Below are 25,724 nucleotides of genomic sequence, written 5' to 3'. Positions count from 1 at the left end.
GCTAAAAGGCTCAGCTACATCAGACTCAAAACTCCTGCCAAAATGCCTTCCACAGAAGTGAGTTGGGAAGCCAACCAGGGAGGAGTCAATTCATGGAGTCAGTAAATCACATGATGCAAAACAAATAAGAATTTGAATATAAAGAGGCAATAAAAGCCCTCATATGGTCTTTGCTAATATGCTGTTAAACTTCCAGAAAGAAGGATTATTATGATGGCAAAAGATAAATATGTTTCATTTAAGAAGCATGTGCTGTAATTGTTTAATGCCAACAGATACTTATACTATTTAAATTAAGATAGCTCATGATTTAATGTTCTCCAGCAGATCAAGAATCACTAGCTTTGTTTGTCAGAAAACAATTCTAACATAGCTCTGAAGTTAACCTATATAAAATCGGATTGCATATACAGTAACTCCTCACTTAAAGTCGTCCTTGTTAACATTGTTTCGTTGTTACATTGCTGATCAATTAGGGAACATGCTTATTTAAAGTTGTGCGATGCTCCCTTATAACGTTGTTTGGCAGCTGCCTGCTTTGTCCACTGCTTGCAGAAAGAGCAGCCCGTTGGAGCTAGCTGGTGGGGGCTTGGAACCTGGGTGGACTGGCAAGCCGTCTATCAGCTCCCCGCTCCCCTAAGTTCCCTATGCTGCAGCCGCCCAGTAGGCTAGCAATTGCCAGCAGTTCAGCTGTCCCTCTCCCCACTGCCATGTGCTGCTCCTGTCCTCTGCCTTAGAGCTGCTCTTGGGAGCCTCTTGCTTGCTGTGGGAGGGGGAGAGAAGAGGGGGGCTAATATCAGGGTGCCCCCTCCCCCCTGCTCCTGCCACCCACTTAGCCCACCTCCATAGAGCAGGGGACATGACAGGGCTCAGGATGGAGGGAGCTTGCTGGCCGCAGCTGCTGTCTCAACTTCCTGATCTAAAAAGGCAATGTACATAGAGTGGGGTTACCGTACTTAAAGGAGCAATGCACATCTCTCTCGCTCTCTCTCTCTCACACACAGGGTGTATGTCTCTGTCTGCCATGCTGTCTCCCTTCCCTCTATTCATGCTGCCTTGCAGAGTGTGAGGCTACATTAGGTACCTAAGGAGCCTGCACTCAGGGCAGCCTGCTTTCATGGGGTTGCCTAATCACTTGGCCTTTCACTCTCCCCCTCTGCTGTTCCAATTGCCTCTTCCCTGCCTGTCACTTTTTGGTTTTTTTGCCCTGCTGTTTGTTGTTATCATTGGGTTTGTTTGTTTTCTAACTCAGCTACTCAGAGGACAGCAAACACATTTTTCATACTGGCAGCAAAACACCTATGGCCAGCCCTGTTAAGTAGTTCATGTTTGCACAGAACTTGAGCGTATAGAGCATTATCTGAGCCAAATCTTGCTTACTTCACTCACCAGAATACTCCCGATGAAATCAATGGGTCTACTCAGGTGAGCAAGGCAAGCAAAATGTGGCTCTAAAAGAGCTAAACATAACAGAACCAATCCACCTCCTATTGAAGTCAATGGGAGTCTTTCCACCGACTTTAATGGGAGCTGGATTGAGCCCTCTACACTTCCCACTGTAATCACCTGCTGACAAAGGACATGGGACTTCTCTTATTCTTTACATAGCTCTTAATTTAGCTTGGACTGTTCAGCCACATAAAGCAATGACCAAAAAAACCCCAATGATTCAGTTACAGAAAAGATTTTTTTTATACTATAGCGTCAAGCTACTATTTAAATCTTCTGGTAAAGCTTACAGTGAGAAGTGTGGTATGTGGAAAATTGTCTGGACACCAAAGCAACTGCAACAAGACTGGCAATAGATCAGAATCCCATTCAGTCGTCAGCAAGGGAACATCTACCCTGCAATAAAAGGCCCACAGCACAGCCGCAGCTGACATGGTCAATTGACTTGGGCCCATGGGGCACGGGTTGTGGGGCTAAAAATTGCCATGTAGACATTTGGGGTAGGGCTCAGCCCAAATGCCTACACTGCAATTTTTAGCCCCGCAGCCCAAGCCCTGCGAGCCCGAGTCAACTGTCCAGTGCTCTGAGACTCGGTGCTGCAGGTGTTTTATTCCAGTCTAGACACAGCCCACGTGATGAAAGGTACCACTAGCATAACCCTGGATGCCCCAGTTTTTAGTGCCAAAGATAAATGTAACTGAACTTTCCTTTCATGACTGACATGCCCAAATCCCACAAGAGAGTTCGCGCAAGGCTATTCGAAATAATGCTTAACATTTTAGTATATTGATTCTTTAAGAACTGCCAGATATTTTGATACAACTCCAAAACTTCTGTTCCTAAATTATTATACCACATACTGGAAGCCACATCAGTGTCGTGGCTTCAAAGAAATAGCACTGACACCTGTTTTAACACGATAATTACATCCAAGAACACCACACTGCTCGCTCTCTTTCTCTCTCTCTCTCAAATGAACAAACTGGGGAGGGGGGAGGAATTCAAATTCCAAAAAAGTTTTATGCAAAGTTTATATAAACAAGGAATATGACCCAGACAAAATAGTGATACTTTATAAGGTTTAATAATGGAAGATTGCTTTAAGTAGTAGACCAGGGTTTCTTTTATTAACATCATTTCTTGTATAAACATACGTGGAAACTGTCCATGAAGTTTACCCAGAAGTTAAGTCTGTAAATTAAGCATTTAAAACTATCTTTGAAAGGTTCCTTGATTCTGTGAGGATTTAACCAAGTGGTAAATCAGGAAAGTGTGCTGCAGTGTGAAGGTATTTAGGGATCTGAAATGAAGCGTTCAAGTGATATTTATCTAATGATGTAAATCGCCATTTTCAGCGAGCCTGGGCTTTCCCAGGCTTTGGCTTAAAGACAGAAAAATTCCTCAAAAGAGCCATAATCACAGATTCTTGTTTCTCTCCTTCACTGGGGATCCTCAGCATTCCTGGTACAACCATATGAATCTTTGTTTCCTCATTCAAAATCATTCCACCCTCAAAGCACCATTCAGGAAGGATGGGACTCCTTAAAAAGCGGTTCTGACAGACTCCAAACTGCAGTCTGGGGGTGAGGATTACTGTTGAGACTAGGGGTAGGCAGGAAACAGTTTACTCATCCCATGAGATTTTGAAAAGTGTTCCCATCTCAAATCAGGACAAGTCAATCTTGAAAACATTTTGAGATCCAAAAATCCCAAAAAAACCCACAACAATGTTGATTAGGTCAATCAAAATGTTTTGTTTTGATAATTTTGAAGCATTCTGTTTAATTTCAACATCATCTTTTTACATTTTTACTATAAATTAGCTTACATTTTGAAATACAAATTATTTTTAATTGAAAAATTGAACTTTCTTGAAATTGTTGAAAAACTCTATTTTGGCATTTTCAACGCTTTCTCTCCCCCTCCTCCCCATTTTATTTTTAAACAGGAAATTCCTCAGAACCAGCCCCTTTCCCACAAAGTTTCATCTTTGTCAAGTCAGCATTTTCTGGTAAAAAACATTTAATTGAAAATTTCCTGACCAGATCTAGTTGACACATATCACCTGAATCCCTCCAACCAGGAACTCAGTTCTGTTCTTAAGTGCTCTGAGCACCAGATGGCTTGCAGAGGAAGAAGAGGAGGAAACAAACCAAAAACCACTGCCATTAAAAGGGCCAGACAAGAGATGAAAGACTCAGCAAAAGGTCCCCAAATGTAACATGTACTGGGGCCAGATTCACAGCAAGTGTAAGTCAAGGCACTTCCACTGAAGTGAATGGTGTTACATTAATTTATACCAGGTTAAGATCTGGCCTTAAATGTTTCAAAGGTATCTGTCATATCAAAATAGAAAGGATAATTTTATATGCAAAAAAATGAAGCTATGCCCTTCCTGATGGCACTGATAAAAAAGAAGCTTTTGATCTTCTACTGCCAGCACTGTATGCAGGAATGAGTACAGGATTGGGATCAAACAAGGCCTGTACTCCAGTATTAGCTCCAGCATTCTTGGCTGTGCGACTCTGGGCATACGACAACTTTTCTATCAATGTTTTCCCTCATCTGTTAAATGATTTTTCCTCATCTTACAGAGGTATTTGAGGATTAATTAGTTAAGGTCTGTGCAATACTTTGACATTATGGTTCCAGATGCTGGGGTATGTTCTGTCCATTTTGCTCTGTACTAACAGCAGAATCTGCCCATAAAGTCAATGTAACCCATCTGAACTAGTTTCATGTTTCTTGAGACATGCACCAAACTCCAAGAGAAAAATGACAATTTTTCATAGATTGAACAAGACAGACATTTAGCTCCACATTCTCATTAAGATTACATAAAATAAATCTGAAGTACACTGGGCATAAAATGAAGGTAGAATACGGTCCTTAGATGTCAGCCATGTATTTACTTCAGTCATTTTTCATCTAAGAAGCAAGAATGCTCCACATAGTGGATAAGGGGATATGGTGAGGAATTTTCTGTGAGAAGAACAGGTTTCAATGCACTGAAACAAATTTGTGCCTTAACTTTCATTCCAAATGGATTAGTGCCATTTTTCACAGTTGAAATGCTAACTCTACACATATACAGAAGGCACCATGTATCAAGCGGACTTGACTTGTTTAACACTGTAATATTGCCATACTTATTAAAGCCTATCCTAAATCTATTATACTATGTATAAACTACACAAAGAGTCTGTCTTACACCAATTAAAGGCTCAGACATTTTGAGTTAAGGTTGAATCTCCATCCTCAACCCAATAAATATACTTACGTACTACAGGAGTCTCTGAAGAGCTTGTGACTGTACATCCCATAAACATGTACTCACAGCAACATGGGTAAAGTCCAGGAGTTCAGCTATCACTCTGGATTTCCATTTCTTCCTACCACTGCCACTTCTGCCTCCTGTTTTCTTTCCTGCTTTCTGGTAATATTGGTTCCTTTGTTGTTAATATTAACATGTCAAGGCATTCCAGGCAGTTAAGATTCAAAATTCACTACATTTAAATGTTTGCTCATATGAAGAGGATAGGGTGACCAGACAGCAAGTGTGAAAAATCGGGACGGGGGTGGGGGGTAATAGGAGCCTATATAAGAAAAAGACCCCAAAATCAGGACTGTCCCTATAAAATCAGGACATCTGGTCACCCTAGAAGAGGAGGATTTTTCCAACATTTTTTTTTCTTTTTTCAACCTATCACTACAGTGTGCATGATTAAAAGAAAAAAGTCTAAGTGTGGCTCTTGTGCCACCCATATATAATCAAAGCCCAGTTTCTGCACCAGGCTCAGCAAGCATGGCTCCCCAGCACCGATGTGGACTCATATTAATGTCAATGGGACTTCACACAGGCATAGGGGTATGTACCAGCAGATCCCAATACAGGACAGAACAGTAAATCAGATGACGTAGCGTTACCACCATTAAAATCTCAATACAGTTACCACATAATAATATCTGAGATAGTACAGTTATTTCCTTGTCATAAACAGATAGTTAAGGGTTAATGTCTCTTTTACCTGTAAAGGGTTAAGAAGCTCAGTAAACCTGGCTGACACCTGACCAGAGGACCAATAAGGAGACAAGATACTTTCAAATCTTGGTGGAGGGAAGTCTTTGTTTTGTGCTCTTTGTTTTGGGGGTTGTTCGCTCTTGGGACTAAGAGGGACCAGACGTCAATCCAGGCTTTCCAAATCTTTCTGAATCAGTCTCTCATGTTTCAAACTTGTAAGTAGCACAGGCAATGCGTGTTAGTCTTATGTTTGTTTTCTCAACCTGTAAATGTTCCTGTTTGCTGAGAGGATTTTACCTCTGTTTGCTGTAACTTTGAACCTAAGGCTAGAGGGGTTTTCTCTGGGCTAAATAAATCTAAGTACCCTGTAAAGTATTTTCCATCCTGATTTTACAGAGATGATTTTTACCTTTCTTCTTTAATTAAAAGTTTTTTTTTTAGAACCTGATTGATTTTCCTTGTTTTAAGATCCAAGGGGTTTGGATCTGTGTTCACCAGAAAATTGGTGAAGTCCCTCAAGGCAGCCCAGGGAGGGGAAGGTTTTGGGAGGACAGGGAGTGCGCCAGACACTGAATTTCTGGCTGGTGGCAGCGTTACCAGATCTAAGCTAGGAATAAAGCTTAGAAGGGTCCATGCAGGTCCCCACATCTGTACCCTAAAGTTCAGAGTGGGGGAGGAAACCTTGACATTCTTGTTCTAAGAACAGTGAAATTTGTCCAAGAAACCATCCTTATAAAGCAACTGCCCCAAAGAATTCCCAAACATAGTAAGCACAACTCTGCTGCACCTTTAGTAGAATATCACTTTTGAAAGTGTTTGTTCAATACAGTTTTTGACTTACCTAAAATAATATTTATGGAGTAATTTCAACAAACATTAATTCTTGGATCAAGTCATATTCTGACTGATTTCACTGTGGTTCAACTCAACCAGAGTTAAGGGTTCCCATAGAAAGAGTGAATTAGTTATTTTACACCTTTAGGTAATGTATAGTAGACCTCACAACCTTGTTTACTACTGCAAGATTTCAAAAAGCAATGCTAATTCAGGAGACAGAAATCAAGACAGGAGAAAACTGAAGCATGTCATATATAATCCTATTGTGGGTTTGGGTATTCTGTACTGAACCTTTCACTCCTTAATTTTGTGTTTATTCTCTCAGAAGTAGCTGGTTTTGCATCAAGAACACAGAAACAAATATCTGTGCATTACTGACATTCTGCCAAAAATCTACGTGACCTGCGCAACAGAGGCTTTGATGTCTTTTTGAGGAAGAGTGAAATTTAGAAAGGCAAGTTTCTGCTCTTTTCTCACATGAAATTATAGCTCCTGAAGAGCCTGCTAGTATAATTTAGTTATTATTCCAAACAAAGAAAACTATTAGTGTCTCAGTCCCAAATTTCATCCCTTCCAAGTTCTTTAGCCGACCATTTCTCACAAAATATGTTGAAATACAATACAACTCAATGTTTTCCATGGTTTAAATAAAGACTACATCATTACTGTTAGTGTTACCTTACCACCTAGGTAAGGTATGTGCAACATGATAATGTATCTGGTAGAGCTCTGTTGAAAATTCCCAAAGGGTTAGGAAATCAACAATCAGCTTTGAAGTGGAATGATTCCTTTTATTATTATGAAAAAATCTCATACTAGTACAGGTTACAACTGGACACAATAAAAACGGTTGCCCTTCTGCCAAGTGGCAGCAGATGTCCAGGACTTTGGCAAGCTGGCTTCCCAGAGTCTGGGTGTATGCTATTTGTACCTTGTTTTAGCTACACATATACACCAACAGAAGTGGCCAAACACTACAGAGGCAGATCTGGTCATCAGAAAGCTCTGCCCGTCACCAATGTCCATGTCCTAGGGAGCAAATTTATCTGGACTCTAATCACAGATCAAGGCAGAAAACAAACTCTCCAGCTGCTCACATAGCTCTACTCAGAGCCTTCCATAACAAAACTAATACCACCATACTGCTACTCTTCCTAACACTGGAGCTCAGGGGCGGCTCTAGCCATTTCACCGTCCCAAGCACGGCAGCACGCCGCGGGGGGTGCTCTGCCAGTCGCCGGTCCCGCGGCTCTGGTGGACCTCCCGCAGGCGTGCCTGTGGGTGCTCCACCGAAGCCGCGGGACCAACGGACCCTCCGCAGGGACGCCTGCGGGAGGTCCACCAGAGCCGCCTGCCGCCCTCCCGGCGACCGGGAGAGCGCCCCCCGCGGCTTGCCGCCCCAAGCACGCGCTTGGGCCTGGAGCCGCCCCTGCCGGAGCTCACACATTAAGAAAAAGAACTTGGGAGACTCCGTGTAACAACGACATTTGGTGACTCTTGCCATAACAATACTATGGTATTGCATGCAAAATATTTCACACAGTGTTTCATATACATATGTGTACTTAACCTTTCATTCACCTGATCTAGGTACTAGTTTAATTAAAATATTTTGGGAAAATAAGCCCGATGCCATAAATAATTAGTTTATCTGGTGTCAATGGGCCAGTACAGATTAGCAATCACATTTTGAAAAGTGGCCTCTAATTCCAAGAGCCTCATTTGTGCCTCAGGAGACATCATCTCTTAGACCAACCTGTGGCATGCAAGCTGATTTTCAGTGGCACTCACACTGCCCGGGTCCTAGCCACCAGTCCGGGGGGGCCCTGCATTTTAATTTAATTTTAAATAAAGCTTCTTAAACATTTTTAAAACCTTATTTACTTTACATACAACAATAGTTTAGTTATATATTATAGACTTATAGAAAGAGACCTTCTAAAAACATTAAAATGTATTACTGGCACGTGAAACCTTAAATCAGAGTGAATAAATGAAGACTCGGCACACCACTTCTGAAAGGTGGCTGACCCCTGTCGTAGACAGATCCCTGACACACACGAGGGGATACACTCTGTGCCATCTAGAAGGATGACGTAGAGCGCCTCACTCCCAGTGCATTGCCCACTCCACAGGCCAGTGAGGATGGGCTCCGGGCTATTGCCAACCTCCTATGGGGCAATCTGCTAACTAGGGAGAGGGTGAGCCAAGCAGTTTCTGCTCACAGAGACTGCTATTGCAATTGGTTGTTAGATGGACGGTGCTTCTTGTCTTTGAGTGAGTGAGTGTGTGTGTGTGGTGGGGGAGGGGACACAAGGGCTGATCACAATCCGGCTCAAAATAGCTTTGTTCTTGAAAAGAGATTTTAGTGTTAAATTAAACTAATTAAAACTCACTGTTGCTTAGACATAAAGCAATTTAATTTATTGAAAAATATACTAAAGCATCCTAACTTAACAATCACCTACCATGCCATAGAGACATCTACACCTAGAAAGATCTCTGGTCATTTCTTAAAATGTAGCTCTCTGCTAAAAAAGTTAGCCATGTTCACACATATTGTTTCCAAAATCTTGTATCAATATTTATTTTGTTCTGGTAAATCGTTTTCGCTGAAGAGCAACTGTTAGATATATTTTAAATAGAAACATTTTCCCCCGCCTCCAAAGTCTCAGTTATTGAAATTCATCAGTTACTAATCACTCTGAGTAAGGCCCTGCACGTGACCAAACCCCAATGGATTTGACGGAAAGGATACGCAGAATGAGGACTCCACACAACCTGTGTGCTGAAAAGACTGGGTCCATGATGGCTCCTAATATTCTTCTTAGCATATACACAACGTGCTTCAGGTGGCACGTGACCAGGATTCATCACCAAATCTGGTCCGCTGATTAAATCATTAGCTTCCCCGGCTTGGGCTGAGAGAGAGGTATTGCGGAGAGAGGTATTGGGTCCCGTGGTCAGGAACCCCAACACGGGGCTTCTGAGGTGCAGCAGCCACTACTGCCGCTCATAAGCCGGTGCAGTAATTGCAGAGATATTATGCTGCAACGATGTGTCTGGGATGGGGGTACGCAGGAAAACTGCATAAAGCCCCATAACTTGAGCTTTATGTGGGATTTGAGGATTTCATCCTTTTGCCATAGTAGTTAAGTATTTTCACATTGAATATAGTTACCATTCCTTCAAAACAACTTTTTGTAGCCACAATAATAATAGTCCACAATACTGAAAAGCACAGAAGCTGGTGAAGTAACAGCTTACACAAGCTTCCTGTAATTAACCTAAACATCTGCACAAGGTAGTTCAATCCACAGAAAGCTGTTCTAGAAGTTGAGTACTTACCACCATCTTCAACAGTAAAATGGAAAAGGTCACTTGTGGCATTTTCACCTTCTCTTAAAACATAGCATATCTTCATGTCATCAATATCAGCTGGAAAATGGCAAGACAAACACATTTTAACTTAAATGTAAACAAAAACAGTTTGAATAGGAACACTTAACAATTATCATTAATTTGTTCATCAGAGGTCTGACTTCACTATTAGGTTATGTCTAAACTGCAGTGTTAATCCAGATTTAGGAGACACTGGGTTTGTTAACATAGGGCTTGAGCATCTACACTCATCTTTAACCCCAGGCTAGGAATTGTTGAACCTTGGGTCCCAATCTGGGGCTCCAGAGTCTACAATGCATTGTCTGGCCCCGAGTCCAACCACCCACATCCCAGATTTCCTAGTGCCCTCCCAAAATGTGGCCAATTCTTGCCCTTTACTTGTGAGGCTCTGTGGGAAAACTTGACTGTTCACCAAACTTTACTGTCCAGAAGACAAAGAAAATCAGCGCAGGGGATTGTGGGATACTTTTGGCAGACTCCCAGAGCACGAGTCCAGTGCGGCTGTGTGTACACTGCAAAGCAATATGGCTTGAACAATAGGTCCTGGCTTGACTCATGGGACCCTGGGTCCGAGCCCTGTGTTAGCATGATTTATGTGCACATGGAAGGGGGGTTAGGCTTGAGTCTGAGTTCAAACAGAAGCCTAGGCTTAAACTAGACATACCCTTACAGTCAGAGGATTTCAGTATTAATGGACTGCATGTTTTAAAAAACAGTTCACTGTTTTTTCCTATTTATATATATTTGATAAACAGAACCCAGAAGAAATGTGCATACATGTGTGTTATGAGTGCTGGTAAGAAGGTATGGTCAATGGTGAGGGTTTTACATGGGGGGGAGGTGTTTTGTTTTTGTGTAGCACTTTGTTCAGCTGAAATCATCACTAAGGGCCTGATTTTGCTACTGTGACTAGTACCTCACTCTGTAAGTAGTCTAGAATATGGTTCTACCCAACACAGATAAAGGTTGCAGATCTGGTCCTGAGTGCCTTGCCACTCATTCTGAAACATCTGCTAACTTGTAGGATTAGTGCCCTCTACAGTTACATGAGGTGTGTCAAGCATGATCATTCAGACCACTGTATAACACTGGTTTTCTGGATCAACAAGCCGTCCAGCAACAATTTGGACAATAAAAAAGGAGAAAAGGGATCAATCTTGCTGGTTGTACAACTAGGGAAAATATTGACACTCAAAAGAAACCTATTGCCATTGCTTACCACCACTAACGAATGCTATTGCAAGGAGGTACACTTCATAGACTAAAAAAGAATGAAGGAGCCAAGATAGATTATTGTGACCTAAAAGTGCACAACATAGGAATGTCAGTAACAACAAGGTTACTGATGCTAGAACCCATATTACTTGCCTACCTCTTTCAAACCCATCCTCTGAATTTACTCTTAGAACAAGCTTTTATTAAACTATAAAAAATTAAAAATAAAACAAGGAATTATTCTATGCTATATTTTAATTGCATTATTTCATGTCTTTCCTTATTTATTTGTGCTAAAACTTGCTTTTTTCATTTTAATTATTGCACTGAATTCAAACATGCCTGTATGCAATGTGTTTGATGTCAAACAGGAACCATGAAGCCAAATTCTGCCCTTACTTATACAACACCAAACTGAAGTGAAACCAACCAAGTCCTTTGAATCCCAGTTCAGTGCCCTTGTCACTAGGCCATCCTTCCTACAGACCATCTACTCTACAGAATATGGCTTACAATCTTTATAACTGAGCCATCACACACAGAGGTACTCAGACACTAGTGATGCACTGAAAAACCTAGACAAATTCAGTTAAATGAAGTAAGAGAGAATTCAACTTATTTAGTTTAATAGATGTTGGAGCATCAGTTGCAGCAAAATAAATAGAAGAGAAAAAAAGCAAAAGGCAAAACAGGTATTTGTTAATATGGGTTTTCTAGTTTCTTTATGGGGTGACATGAATTCTTTAGTAAACACAAACTTGTCCTTGTCACTTACTTTGAAAGAGAAATCCTTTGTTTTCCCCAGCCATATAGGGCATCATACCATGAACAATTTTAGACAAAACTATAGAAAGTGATAGCATTTAAGTGGAACTCAAGTATCATACAGATTCTCCTCACAAGTCAGGACATGTGTATTGGTTGGTAAAAACATGTCAAAAGCATTTTTGTTGGAGGTTGTGTGTCCCTCTGCATAATAGTTCAAAAACCAGACGTATCTTTTATGTTAACTAATTATCTTTAGTACATATTTTTTACTTTCTTTTAAACAAAGAACTCCTGGAGTAATAAAGAGGTTGCAAGTGAATATCCTCATATCAATATGGCAAAAAATTTAAACTCTGATCCTGCAAACAAACACTTACACAAGTGCTTAACTTTACACATACAAGTAGTCCTATTAAAGTCAATCGAACTACCATGCATAAAGCCAAGCACTCAAGTAAAGGTTTGCAGGAGCAGCTCCTAAAACGATAACATCTACCAAAATTTATATTTAGATAAAGTATCCTATATGGATGTCTTTCTTTGTGTTTGTTAAATACTTATTAGTGTTATTTGACCTAACTTACATTATCCTTCCATAGCTCATTTGATTACACTAGCACTTCCTTAGTTGCAAGCAGTAATGCAGTCCGTTGTGATTGCAAACTCAGCTAAACTCTTGCTGAACAGTTTCTGGAATTGTGGCCTGATCTGCAATGGTATAGCTTTGTCTTTGGTAAGGGTTACATAGATCTGTTAGCCACACAAGATTAGAAATTTGATTTCCCAGTTAAAATTATGCCAAACTCATTTGATTGTCATGAGTTTTTTCCCCAATAATGTACCTTTATTTTATTTATTTATTTATTTATTGAGAGAGAGAGAGAATGCCTTCAAAAGCACTTGCCTCAACAGGGGAAGGTGTGGAGCCACATCACCCCAGGGGGAGTTCAGGGAGGAATTTTGATGAAGAATCCTGATTGCAGCACATTCACTAAATCCCATGCACAGTGCCAGATCTGTTGGCAGGTGTATTACAGACCCAGGCAATGATCAGCCCTCCTCACTGGCCCCTTTGGGATATCATGTGCCCCAGAGGATTGTGCCCTATTTTTGCACACAATTGTAAAACTGGCTTCTTTTGCTTTCACTCCCTGACACACCCATACAGCTGCAGGTCATGCTCTTGCCCTTAATAATCAAAGCTAACCAAATTGGATTGAGTAGTCCCCTAAATAACACTTTGCACTTATATAGCAACATGCATGTTCAAAACACTGAAAAACAGCAGCTAATTAAAAGCGACATACATTTTATTTTCTTTAATGGAAAAGACTTGGCAGTTCATTAATAGAGTTCCCCTGTTCATAGTCAATTATCTAATCTTAATGAGTATCTTCTATGAACAAATTCCAGCCTGAACTTGCAGAGATGAGTGCTGTGCGATTATGCATAAGCAATTTTCTTAGTAAATATTTTTGTCCTCAGTAGAACTAAGAGAGAGTTTGAAATTACTGGCTGGGGAGGGATTTTTGTTTTCATACATTCTCCATCTTTAAAATCCTTGCAAGCCTAAGGCAAGCTATGTGAAACTAAATGGAGAAAAGAAAAAATAAATAAATAAAGCATCAGAATGTAATGCTTTGAAGTTGAAACAACTTGAGTAACAGAAAATAGTTTTATTATACATTTTCAAATGTTACTTAGTAGTTGGGCCTGTTTGGGGAACATTTGATCCTTCTATCTTGCTGTCCTTTTTTTCTTCTTCTTTATACATTAATATTTTTAAGCATATGGAGGAAGCGAGAGGAAGAAGCAATCCTGTATGCTTGCAAAATCTTGGAACTTATTACCCTGTCGCTCAACTCTGCTAACTTGCAATTTACCCATGTGACTAATTATTATTTGTATTATTTTAGTGCCTAGGGGCCCCATACATGGACCAGGAGTCCACTGTACCCCAGTTAAGTCCACTGACTTCTCATGTGAGCAAGATGCTACCTAATGTAAACCTAACAAAAATATCTAACTTCCATTAGTAACCCAAACCAACCCATATTCCGTACCTGAGCAAAGGAAGACATACCACAGGGACAAAACCTGAACCAGATCATCAACCGTCAGTGCAAACTCCTCTAGTGTGTGGCGTGTCCAATTACTGCTCTGGAATTTTCAATTGGAGTTTATGGTTTATCTTAAATATCTGGGTGATTTTCTTTCCAGTATTTGGTAAAATATTAGCAGCTATGGAAAAAGCAGCCTTCCCAAACAGTAAACAAAAAGTTATTGTGTGGCTAACACTCTTCCCCACCGGGGCAGTTGTTGCTAAAGCACAGGGGATCTCAAATCGGAGGAGTTCTCTCTTTCTATGAAATCAGTCTGTCCATTAATACAATTATGGAGGCACCATCTAAGGGATGGGAAAATAATGTGGGCAGAACTGTCTTCCCCCATGCTTGGTTCACCATCCAGTAGCTAAAGCTCTAAGGCTAGGGGTGTTAGGGAGAGGGGTTAGGACCAGAGCCTTCAAACTGCTGCATACCTCCCATAAGAGGCTGAGCTTTATCAGCACCCAGAGACATTCATAAATGTTGAGAGCATTCAGCTCCTCTCAGAAGGTTCTCTGTATGTTGCAGGATGGGGGCCCTTAAAAAGGGAAAAGATATAAGATACAAAAAGAAATAGATAGATGGCAGTAGGAGACTCATGGAGTCAGTAATAGGAAACTCCCATTGTCAAAACTGACTCTTGACAGTCTAAAAAAAAAAAGGGGGGGGGGGGAAACTGTACTCTCAGTGGTCCCCAAAGATGGGAAAGGTCCAACAGGAAGAAAGAAAGGCTGTTGCCTTGCATGTTGTGGAATTATTTATACCAGTGAGAGTGAACAGGGTGTAAAAGGCTACCCACTCTGGACCTGGTAATGTTTTACACACTTCACGCCAGTGTAATGGCTACACAAAGTGCAGGGCATCAGCGAACTGGGCCCAGAATTCTGTCCAGGCTCCTCACTCTACAGGACTGAGTAATCTTCTCTCACTACCTGCTGAAACTTAAACTTTCTAAGTCTAGCCAAGAACTTGTAACTCCCCAGCACTGATAACCCTCTCCACCCACCCAGTAAGAGATATGGTGAAGCGGGCATCTGGGGTGAAAGGACGCATCAATGATCTTTCATCCACAGCTTCCGCCTCCAGATTTGCCCTACTAATACTCCTGCAGCTTCCTGTAAGTGGAGCATTTTTCCCTTTCCCTCTTCCCAGCAGGGCTGATGTCACCCTTCTTCACTTGAGGGGCTGCACTTGCCCTTGACTAGGGCCTTCCAATTTTGCAAGACTGCAGCCTCTAACCAGGAGTTCCTCCCATGCCTTTCCCTGCCTAGAGTTTCCTCCACTGCCCTGCTGTGGGACTACTCCTTTTCTCCTCAAACCTGCTACCTTCCCCAACCCATACCTCCTGCTCCCCTGTTCTTTACTCCTTCACATGAAGGCACCTACCAGGTTTGCCTCCCTCCTCTTGGAAGCACATGCTTCTCCTTGCTGTGACTGTTCTACATGCCTACATGACCTAGTCTGTCCTAGGTGGGTTTTTTCCTACCAGTGGTAGACTACTGCAGACAAGGTGCTGGAGGCCACTGGCATTTTAACAAATATGCTGTATAAACCTGCTCTGAGCAGAGACGCACACAGTGCACTTAAAAACACCGGTGCCTGATTGAAGCCTTAACTACACTAACATTACCACCATCAGCACTGTTGTTGGAGACAGCAGCTGGTAGAAACAGTGGAAAAATTTTGGCAGAAAAGTCCAGGTGCAGACACACCGTAGTATGGGTGTGTTGCGGGGAAATGTGGAGGGAAGTAACTCCAATAGTTGCAAATGTCTGAATTGGGATTAGGTAATTAATCATTTATATGGCACCAGGATTGTAAACGCTGCTGAGTACGGCATGCAGAGTTTCACTACTTGGCCTCTTACACATCCCATCTCTTTCTCCAACATGGTCCATTTTTCTGCTATGCAGGATGTAGCAACCAGAGGGCTGCATATCTGTTAAACAAGGTGGGTGGGCTGACCAAGTGGCAGGCAGTAACAAGCTGTCAGTATTCTCACAACTGAGCCTCCTTGTTTATCTGGAATGCTGCACTGTGGTTTGCTCCTAGGAATACACATGACCCAGTCTATTTCAAATGTAAGACAGGGCCCTCAAAAAGGAATATTTCCACTCAGGGGTGCATACTCCCTACTCCTCTGTACTTCTCCCTGATACTCACTTCAAAGGGTCCTAACACAACATAACACAACATCATTGGGAATGTTTCTTTATACATCAGCTGTGTTGGTTCCCACAGTTTAGGCAGCTTGAATTTCCTGCCATATTGCAATGATTTGGAGCCTTTTTTTTTTAAAAAAAAAAGGTTTGCCCATCACTGCAACTCTCGGGATATCTTTGGCATTCAGTCAAAATATGTAAGGTTTGTGGGGTCTGTATGCTGGATTTGCAACTCGAGCAGACAAACTCACTACAACTAAGGTTCCACAAAGCACCATTTCACTTTTACTCAGACAGCTATTAATTAATAACATAATACTAAAAGTTCCCCAGTGGATAGATAATACACCCTTTTTTACTGAAGGTTATTCCACAGCCTTGTTTTAAGGCTTTATTTCAGTGCATATAACATATGTGGTGTCCATTTTAACTATGCCATCTAGTACAGTTTCAAAAAAAAAAAAAAAAAAGGCAGCATTAACATAATGTAAATATTTACATTACCTCTTATTTTACCACAGAGACTTTGTGATTTAAAGTTTGTGCAATTAAGGCAATAAAGTAGTCATGAGATATTTGCTCCCTGGGCTTAGGGATAATTTTAAACTATATAAAGTGCACCCAGGCAGTACATGACCAGCACCTTAAATATGCTAGGATAGTTACTAATGGAGCAATCAACTATTATTATTTTCTAAGGAAAACAATTTGAAAAAAAAAAAAAGTTGTGAGTTTCTAATGTTTTATGGACCAATCCTGTAACCTGTACTGATGTTGAGTAGCTAGACTAAGCCCTCGAGTAACTGATACTCAACATGAATACAGGGTGCAGAATTATTTAAATTGTAAAATCTTCAGGGCAAGGACTGTCTTAATTCTGTTTTTGTCTGCAGTGTTGTTGTAGCCGGGCTGGCCCCTGGATATTAGAGACAAGGCAAATGAGGCAATATCTTTTTCTGAGCCAAGGTCTCTTAGTGAAAGAGACAAGCTTTCCAGCTACACAGAGGTGTTCAGCTGTGTAGCTTGAAAGCCTGTCTCTTTCACTAACAGAAGTTGGTTCAACAAAAGATATTACCTCACCTACCTTGCCTCTCTAATATTGTGGGATACTAACTCACCCACCCAGTCTCTCCCATTCTGCTTGTACAGTACCGAGCACAATTGGTAGCTGTTCTCTGTTGGAGCCTGGACACTACCACAAATATACATTTAAAAAAAATCAGGCCCTTAATGCTGTAAACAGGCTCTTTCTGGGATCAATTATTTCAGAATTAAATATGCTTCATTCCTGCATGCACGTTTCCAGTGCTCTAAAGAGAGAGTACCAGACACGGAAATACCTTGTGTGAACTGAGTGATACTATGGTTGCCTTTTCCCAGGTGGATCAGGAAGCCATGGTGAGGAGCCGCTGTGATCCTGATCTTGAGGGTAACGTGCAAGCTGTCCCGGTCTTCCACTTTGAATACTTTGTTGGTAATCATAAAACCCAAGTGGCCAGTGGTCAAAACACGGAGAGAAGGGGCACCCTTATTTACTACAATTTGGGGTACACTATTGTCCACAGCCATTATCCGAATGTTCATTGTTTGGGGTTTCCTTGTTTCAAACACAGTGTCAGGGAAGACATAGAAATCAGTATGGGTCCCATCTGTAACAGTGAAAGAAAAGCTGTCTTCAGCTGACTCTGTGCCATCATGCTTGTAGCTTATAAGATTTTCATTCAGATCTTGTTTGGTAAAGGATGTAACTGGCTTGGTGTTATTGAACATGAGCTGACCATGAACTGGCACTTGGGTGATAATAAATTTAAGCAACATATCAGGGGTGTCTCTGTCTTCCACTGTCAGTTCAAAGGGAGTTATCAGTTTATTTTCACTTTCACACACCAACAGGTTATGGATTGTGACCACTGGCTTTTTATTATCCACATCACTAATGGAAATTCGGAAAGTACGAAATACTGGGTTATAACCATCAGTCACTTCAAACTCAAAGCTGTCCATTTTCACCTCATCTTCTGAGGTGTGAATGTAGTAGATTTTATTGCCTGCTAACTGGAGTTGAGTGAAGGTTTTGATGGGCACCCCCAACTGATCCGTACATTCGAGATGGCCACGAACAGGTGCCCGGGTAATACTGAAAACTAAGTTCTCATCTGGGCTATTCAAGTCACTGGTGCTCAATAAATCAGTGGTAAGTGTAACTTTTCCCCCTTCCTTCAAAGACACCCCTTTGCTGATCACATCTGGGAAGACAATATCAATGCTACCTACGGTCACATAAAAATATCGGTCAATTAGAGGATTTATCCCATCTGTCACATCAAATTTGATAAGATCCCGAATACCTTCTTGGCCAAAATGCATGTACTGAATTAAGTTTCTGTCCACTTCATCTTGGGTAAAGTTCATTCCCAGTGTGATATTCTCAACCCCACCTGAAAGCTTTATTCTTTGTAAGAGGCCTTGTCCTGGACCATACCTTATAATGTAAGTCAAGGTTTTGTCTTCAGAATCTAGATCAGTAGCCTTCAGTATTCTGTTGTGGATGATTTTAGTCTCCCCTATTTCAAGTTCCAGCCCATCATTGATGGTCATTCTGGGTGTCTCATCATCTACAGGAATAACCATGATTAGCACAGTTTTCTCTACAGCATGTTTACCATCTGTGAGTTTCACCTCAAAGCTGTCTTCCTTTGTTTCAGAGTCATCATGTTCATAGATAATGCTGGAGCTTTCAGTTATCTGAGCCAGGGTGAAGCTCTCCACTAAGACCGTCCCATTGATCAGCTGGTTCACAATGTGGCCATGCTTGGGAAACTTAGTGATAGTGAAGGTCAGTTCATCAGCAGGGATGTCTCCATCTGCTGCATTGAGGATAGGAGTATCGATAACCAGGCTCATGCCTTCCATCACTACAAACTCTCGCATAAAGATTTCAGGCTCTTCATCATTGGTTGGGATAATGATAATGGGGAAGAAGTGCCTTTCAGAAAAGTTAATGCCATCAGAGCAGCGGAAAGTGAACCTGTCTTCAACAGGCTCCACACCCTTATGGATGCTTTGAACGTAATAAATGTGCCCTTGCCTGATGTCTTTCAAAGTAAAGGCACTTATAGCTGTACCTGCTCTGGATTTTTCAGATCCTAGGGCAGGAGAGATGTTCTCTACATAACCAGAGGTGGGCTGTGCAACTATGGTGCACAGAATATCATCACTAGGTGTATCCACATCTTCAGTCCTTAAGTGGACATGTGTAATGACCCTTTTGTCACCCTCCACTACAATTAAGTGTTCCCCCACAAAAACCTCAGGGGCTTGACTATCAACAGGAAGGATGGTCACCAGCACTGAAACTCCATGAACAACATTGCCCCCAATGCTCCACTCTTCAGACAGGTCAGACAAAGTGAGGTTAAAGGTATCTTCTTTGGGTAGCAGCCCTATTTCACCACCCGTGTGAGCATATACCACAGCCCCATCCAGCAGGTCTCTCTGGGAAAATCTCTCTGCAGGGACCCCCTGGACCAGGATGTCCCCATGTTGAGGAGGGTCCTCCACAATAAAAGTCAGCATCAGATCATCTGTATCCTCATCTGTGCCCTGGATGACATTAGTGGTGATCTCAGCAGCACCATTCTCCAGCACGTCCAAATAGGAGCCAAGTGTCCCTGGGGGAAGCCGTAAGGTGGGCACCTCATCATCCACAGGGTGCACAGTCACCTTCAGTGTGATGGGCACCACATGGACGCCATCGCTCACATCCAGGCTACAGGCATCACTGTGAGACTCAGTACCACTGTGCACATAGACCACCCTGCCATGTTTAATGTCCTCTAAGCCAAAGGCTGCTCCCATGGCCAGGCTATGCCCGGAGAGCTGCAACTGTCCATGCTGGGGAGCCTGGGTCAGGGTGAACTGGAGGTGAGTGGGCTCAGTGTCAGTGTCGCTAGCATCCAGCTCAGCCGGGCCCAGCACATGCCTGCCCCCCTCATGCACAGTAAAGCCGCTGTTGGTGATCTCAGGGGGCTGGTTGTCTATGGGCTGCAGATAAATGGTGAAGGTGCCTTGGGCGGCATTACCAGCTGCATCCTCCACCCGGTACTGGAACTGGGCCAGGCGGGGAGCCACCCCCAGCTCCTGCTGTGGGGGCCGGTAGGAGATCTTGTGGTGGTTGATCTGGGCCTGGCTGAAGTGCATCACCTCCACTGAGTAGTCATCGGTCAACACCAGAGATCCCAGGCGGGTGCCCTTGACCCCTCCAGGATGGTTGGAGTCTGTGTCCGTGGGGGGCTGGGTGACAGTATAGTGGATCTCCCGGTCCCCAGAGTCCTGATCTGTGTAGCGCAGGTGCTTCCTTCGCAGTGGGGTCACCTGCTGCTCAGCCACCACCAGGTGCAGGCTGCTGCCACCATGAAGCACTGGGGCCAGGCGGTCCACTGGGTGCACCCGGACCACAAAGCTCTGGGGCCCAGAATGGTTGGGCGGGTCGTTGTCATCCTGGACCCTAAAGACAAACTGGTCCAGCACCACCCTGGGGCCGGGGCTGTGGGGCCCAAGGTGCTTGTAGAAGAGCCGCCCCTCCACAATGTCCTGCTGCAGCCACTCACTCACCAGCCTCTCGTACATTGGTGGGTCCCCGGGCAAGCCCAGCACCCTCCTCCAGGGGGAGCCCCCGTTCTCACCCTCCCAGTCCAGGGACGGCTGGGCCTGACGGAGCAGCAGCTGCCCTGCGGCAGGGCCAGACTCCAGCACGAAGCGCAGTGTAGCATCGTCCGAGTCGATGTCGGTGGCACTGAGGGCGCGGGCGGGGATGGGGGCTATGTCACCCTCGGCCAAGGATAGCCCCGTGTTGGCGTTGAGCAGGGGTGGCTGGTCATCAGTGGGCACCACGGTGATGGGGAAGAGAAACTCGACACGGTGCCGGGCGCCACCATCCTCCAGCCGCAGCACCAGGTTGTCACTGAGCGGGGACTCGCTGCCATCGTGCTGGTAGATGACATGGCCAGCTGCCAGCTCGGCCACCGTGAAGTGCTTGCGGGCCTGGGGCTCCCCGGCCTGGGGCTCCTCCAGCAGGGCCAGGTGCCCGTGCCGCAGCCCGGCCACCACGCTGATCCGCACCTGCTCCAGGTCATCCTCGTCGCTGATGAGCAAGCTAGGGCTGGGGCCCGGGCTGGAGAGCGGCCGCGACTGCCCCTCGTAGAGCACCAGGCCTGTGTTGCGGGTCACCACGGGCGCCAGCGTGTTCATGGGCTTCACCACGATCATGAAGGCGAAGGGCTCGGAGGCAGCGCCCTCCGGGTCCAGCACCTCGAGTTCCAGCTCGAAGAGCCGCTCCCCGGCCGAGTCCTCTGCAGGCGGCTGGTAGGCGACCCGCAGCTCCCGCAGCTCCCGCTGGCTGAAGTAGGCGATGGGCAGGCTGCGGTCGTCGGTGCTGACCACATGGCCCTGGCCTGGCCCGAAGGGGGAGGTGATGTTGAAGAGCAGCAGGTCCGGGGCGGACTCGGCGTCCTCGGCCGCCAGCATGTCCGGGGTGAGGGCGGTGAGCACGAACTGGTCCACCTCCATCATCAGCATGGCCACGAAGCTGGGCCGGGGCGGCGTGTTCTCGGCGCCCGCCCGGATCCGCACCAGCACCTGGAAATGCTCCCGCTTCAGCAGCGCGCCGGCGCCCGCCGCCTCCCGCAGCTCCACCACCAGGGGCAGCGCGTCCCGGTTCGGGGAGCGGCCGGCAGCCGCGTGCCGGTAGCGCAGCCCCAGGCGCAGGAACTCCTCGCACTCCCACCAGACCGAGGGCGACGGGGCGCCGGCCGCAGACGGATGCCACGGGGCAGGCGGCTGGCCGAGGAGCTCCCCGTAGCGGGGCAGCCCGCCCAGCCCCGGCAGGGCGCCCACCCTGCAGCGCTGGCTGCCCGGCTGGAAGGCGAACTCCAGGCTGCGGCCGTCCAGCGCGGTGCTGGTGCCCAGCAGGCTCTCCACGGTGAGGGGCAGGTTGCGGGTGACGATCTCCAGCTGGGCGAAGAGCACCTCCACCTCCAGCGCCAGGGGCAGCACCACGGCGCGGCTGGGCGAGTCGTAGCGCAGCTGCAGGCGGACCCGGTCCCGGGACGGGCTGCGGGAGCCCAGGTGCCAGTACGTCACCTCCCCGGGGGCGAAGTCGCACGGGAAGCGCTGCGGGATCAGGCGGCCCGGGCGCAGCCACAGGGGGTCGTCGTCCAAGACGCGCAGGTGGCAGCGGTCCCCCGGCTGCACCTGCAGCACCAGGTCGCTCAGCGGGTCCAGCCAGACGGAGCGGCCGAAGGGGACGCGCAGCCCGCGGTTGGCCACCACGATGGAGGCGTCTTCCTGGGGTCCCAGCGCCGAGGGGTAGGAGAACGCGGGGCTGCCCGGCGGGGGCGGCTGCTGCGCCCGGACCCCGCCGCCCCTGCCTGCCAGTAGCAGCAGCAGCAGCGCGGGCAGCAGAGTCCGTGCGGCGGGGCTGCCCTGCATGGTCCCCGCCTGCCGAGCACAAGCCAAGCGAGTCCCGTCTCCGCGCGCGCAGGGCCCCCTTCCCCTGCCGGCAGCCCCCGGGCCCGAGCCGCCGCCGCACCGCGCTCCGCAGCCCGGCGAGCAGCCTGCGCTATAAACTCGCCCCCTAGCCCGCCGCGAACAGGGGAACGCTGCGAAACCCCGCCCTGCCCCCCTCCAACTCACCGCACGCTGTCCAATAAGCACTCAAGGGAGCGCTGTCGGCGGCGGGGATTGGCCAGCAAAGCTTGCCAATCACCCAAGCGGAGAGGGGACAGTAACACCCCTCCTTGCAACAGGTTGCTTAGAGGGAAGCCGCGGGGAAAGCAGCGGAGCCGCTCCCCTCCCCAACTCCCCAGAGGGAGGGTTAGCAACAAACAGGAGCTGGGGGGAGCCGGCAGGCTGCTTTCCCCGTGCCATTGGCAGCAGCAGGGGAGATAGAGTCCTGCAAGCGCAGGGACGGCGTGAAGCAGGGGAAGGTGCAAAATCTCTGTTAAAGGCCAGCAGCCAGATCCTAGGGTGTTAAAAGAGCCTGCCCGAGCATCCCTCTCTGCAAACGGGGGGGTCTTGCCCCTGCCCCAAGGGGTGGGGAGGCTGGGCTGTAACACACCCCGCCCCGCGAAAGCTTATGCCCCCCCAAAATTATTAATCTCTAAAGTGCCACAAGGACTCCTCGGTTTTACTGCCTTCAACTTCATCCTTAACCAGGTGTCATTCCGCCTCCCAGTGACTTAAACTACTCCCGGCTATTGCAGCTTCTATAAAATAGCTCCTACAGTAGAGGAAATAATGTTAGGAATTGCTCAGGGGAACTATGAGTTAATAAATCCAATAATTAAGGGAGGGGGTACTTTCTTTTCTTTCCACGGCTAAAAGAAGGAGACGAGTTGTCTATAATTGGCAAGAAAGACAAATTAATGGGGGGAGAGAGGGAGGGAGGATGGTGAAGGTGGAAAACCGGAGGAGGTTAAGGAAAAAAGTGCCCCGAGGCGCTGAGAAAGCAGGCACAGTGCAGAGCTGTCATTTGAGAGATATATGACTCTGTTTTTGTTGCAATAATTAGAGTGCAAACTGTGTTAGAAATCTGCTTGTCAGCATCACATTTCTTTGCACCAGAAGGAAAACTGATAAATATCTGTAGGGAAAAACACATTAAGTTATATCCAGTTTCACTCGTTGGAGTTGAGTTCTTTTAGCGATGGAAGAATAAGTTTAAATCTCTTTCTGCCCCTTTTGTTTGTAAGTTTGGGTTTAAAAAAAATAGAAACTACACAGAATAGAAACATGCAAAGGAATTAGTTTCCCTTTGGATTTTAATAAGGGAACATGGCGTTTCATTCATCAAGTTTGTTATCTCAACCTCTATCTCTGATGAAAATGGAAATGTAAAAACAGCTCTGGAACAGAGTTATAGGCAATTCAAAACGAAAAGGATGTGGGGAAATAAGTCTTAGAAAACAGATTATTTTATCTAAAAACTAGTTGAAATTAGTCAATGGCTATGCTAAGGGGACCATAATAAAGCAAACTATTATTGTCTAGATGGTGCATTGAATGTGGAAGACTAGGTGGCAACAACCCTGGAATACTTAATGAAAACAACTGATTTGTATTATTGAAATGGACACAGCTTGAGTTATTTTAGTAATTTGGTATGATGGATATCACTGAGCTGACACCTTTACAGGCTTAGATGGGTCACTCTGCGGCTGGCAAATCCAGATTTATTTTAGCATAATATGAATACAGCTATTATTAAAAGCATCTCTGTGATTGTTATCATTACTGTACTTCAAACCTGCAACATTTTCTTATAGGGATGGCAACACCTAGGTGCTAGTAACCCATTATGAGATGGGCTATTATAAGAATCTCAGTAGAAAGAGACAGACAATAAGGTTCTATTTTGTTGATTGCAACATTATACAAATCAGTGTACACTACATTTACATTTTCTTTTAAATTTCTGCTTCCTTGTCTTTAATGAAAGATCAAGAACTGACACAAATGTCTTCCCGCATTCAAGGATAGCCTCAGATTAAGAAATGCAGCATTAGAGGTGACCCGAGAGGTGAAAATAAGGCGGTATGGTATGCCGTGCTGGACCAGCTTTCCCAGGCTGGCGATTTAAAGGGCTCGGGACTCCCTGCAGTGGCCGGAGCCCCGGGCTTTTTAAATTGCCTCCCGAGCCCTGCTGCCAGAGCCCCAGGCAGGGCCGGCTCCAGGGTTTTTGCCGCCCCAAGTGGTGGGAAAAAAAAGAAGCCACGATCGCAATTGGCAGCAGCTCCACCGTGCTGCTTTCTTCTTCGGCGGCAATTCAGCAGCAGGTTCTTCCCTCCAAGAGGGACAGGGACCCTCCGCCAAATTGCCACCGAAGAGCCCGACGTGCCACCCCTTCCCCTTGGCCGCCCCAAGCACCTGCTTGCTCAGCTGGTGGCTGGAGTCGGCCCTGGTCCCAGGGTAGTGGCTGCAGGGTTCTGGTGGTGATTTAAAGGGCCCGGGGCTCTGGCCACTGCAGGGAGCCCCAGACCCTGCCGTTGCTACCCCGGTGCTCCGGCGGTGCTTTAAAGGGCCCGGGTCTGCTGCTGCTGCAGGCCCTTTGAAGCACCGCCCAAGCTAGGCTGCCAGATCCGTGGGGTAGCGGCAGCAGGGCTCCTGTAGTGATTTACAGGGCCTGGGGCTCCCCACAACAGCCGGAGCCCTGGGCCCTTCAAAGCGCCGCCCAAGCTCTGCTGCCAAAGTCCCAGGGTAGCAGTGGCAGGGCTCGATCAGTGATTTAAAGGGCCTGGAGTTCTGCTGCGGTAGTGGTGGATGGAGCCCCAGACCCTTTAAGTCACCCCTGAGCCCCAGGCCTCTGCAGCTGGGAGCTCCAGGGCTGATTTAAAGGCCCTGGGGCTCCCAGCTGCAGCCGGAGCCCTGGGGCCTTTAAATCTTGATTTAAGGCCCTGCCTCTTCCGGTTGAGGCCATGCCCCTGCTCGGGATTCCAGTGTACTGGTAGGTCCTTTAAATTACTTTCACCCCAGATGATCCTTTATAGAAGGGATGTGGTGAGGGAAATTACCAGTATACAAGGTGATGGAAGAACCCCATACTTCAAGCTCTGGAGTATAATTGTCTCGGTTTTATTTTTAAACAGAAGTTTTGGGGTTGGGGAGTGGTAGAGTCCAATGTAAAGGAATACCTTCCTTTACCAAGATATGTTAATTTGTTACATGGGGTCAAATTTAAAAGACTAGACCCCTTTAAGTTTTCCTAGA

The 25,724-nt window shown here is 45.7% G+C and overlaps 1 protein-coding gene across 1 annotated transcript in view; it reads right to left on the bottom strand.

Annotated features, from left to right (window-relative positions):
• The window catches only part of FREM2 (FRAS1 related extracellular matrix 2), a 206,137-nt gene extending 183,689 nt beyond the window's left edge, over positions 1 to 22,448 (bottom strand). Inside the window, exons 1-2 of the mRNA XM_039505462.1 lie at positions 17,300 to 22,448; positions 9,656 to 9,745 (exon numbers count right to left, since the gene is read on the bottom strand). Coding sequence (XP_039361396.1) covers positions 9,656 to 9,745; positions 17,300 to 22,448 — 5,239 coding nt within the window. The remainder of the gene's footprint in view (positions 1 to 9,655; positions 9,746 to 17,299) is intronic.
• Positions 22,449 to 25,724: the final 3,276 nt, after the last annotated feature.

Source organism: Mauremys reevesii, linkage group 1 (genome assembly GCF_016161935.1).
Source record: "Mauremys reevesii isolate NIE-2019 linkage group 1, ASM1616193v1, whole genome shotgun sequence".
Lineage (NCBI taxonomy): Eukaryota > Metazoa > Chordata > Testudines > Geoemydidae > Mauremys > Mauremys reevesii.
This window is presented reverse-complemented; position numbering and strand designations above follow the sequence as displayed.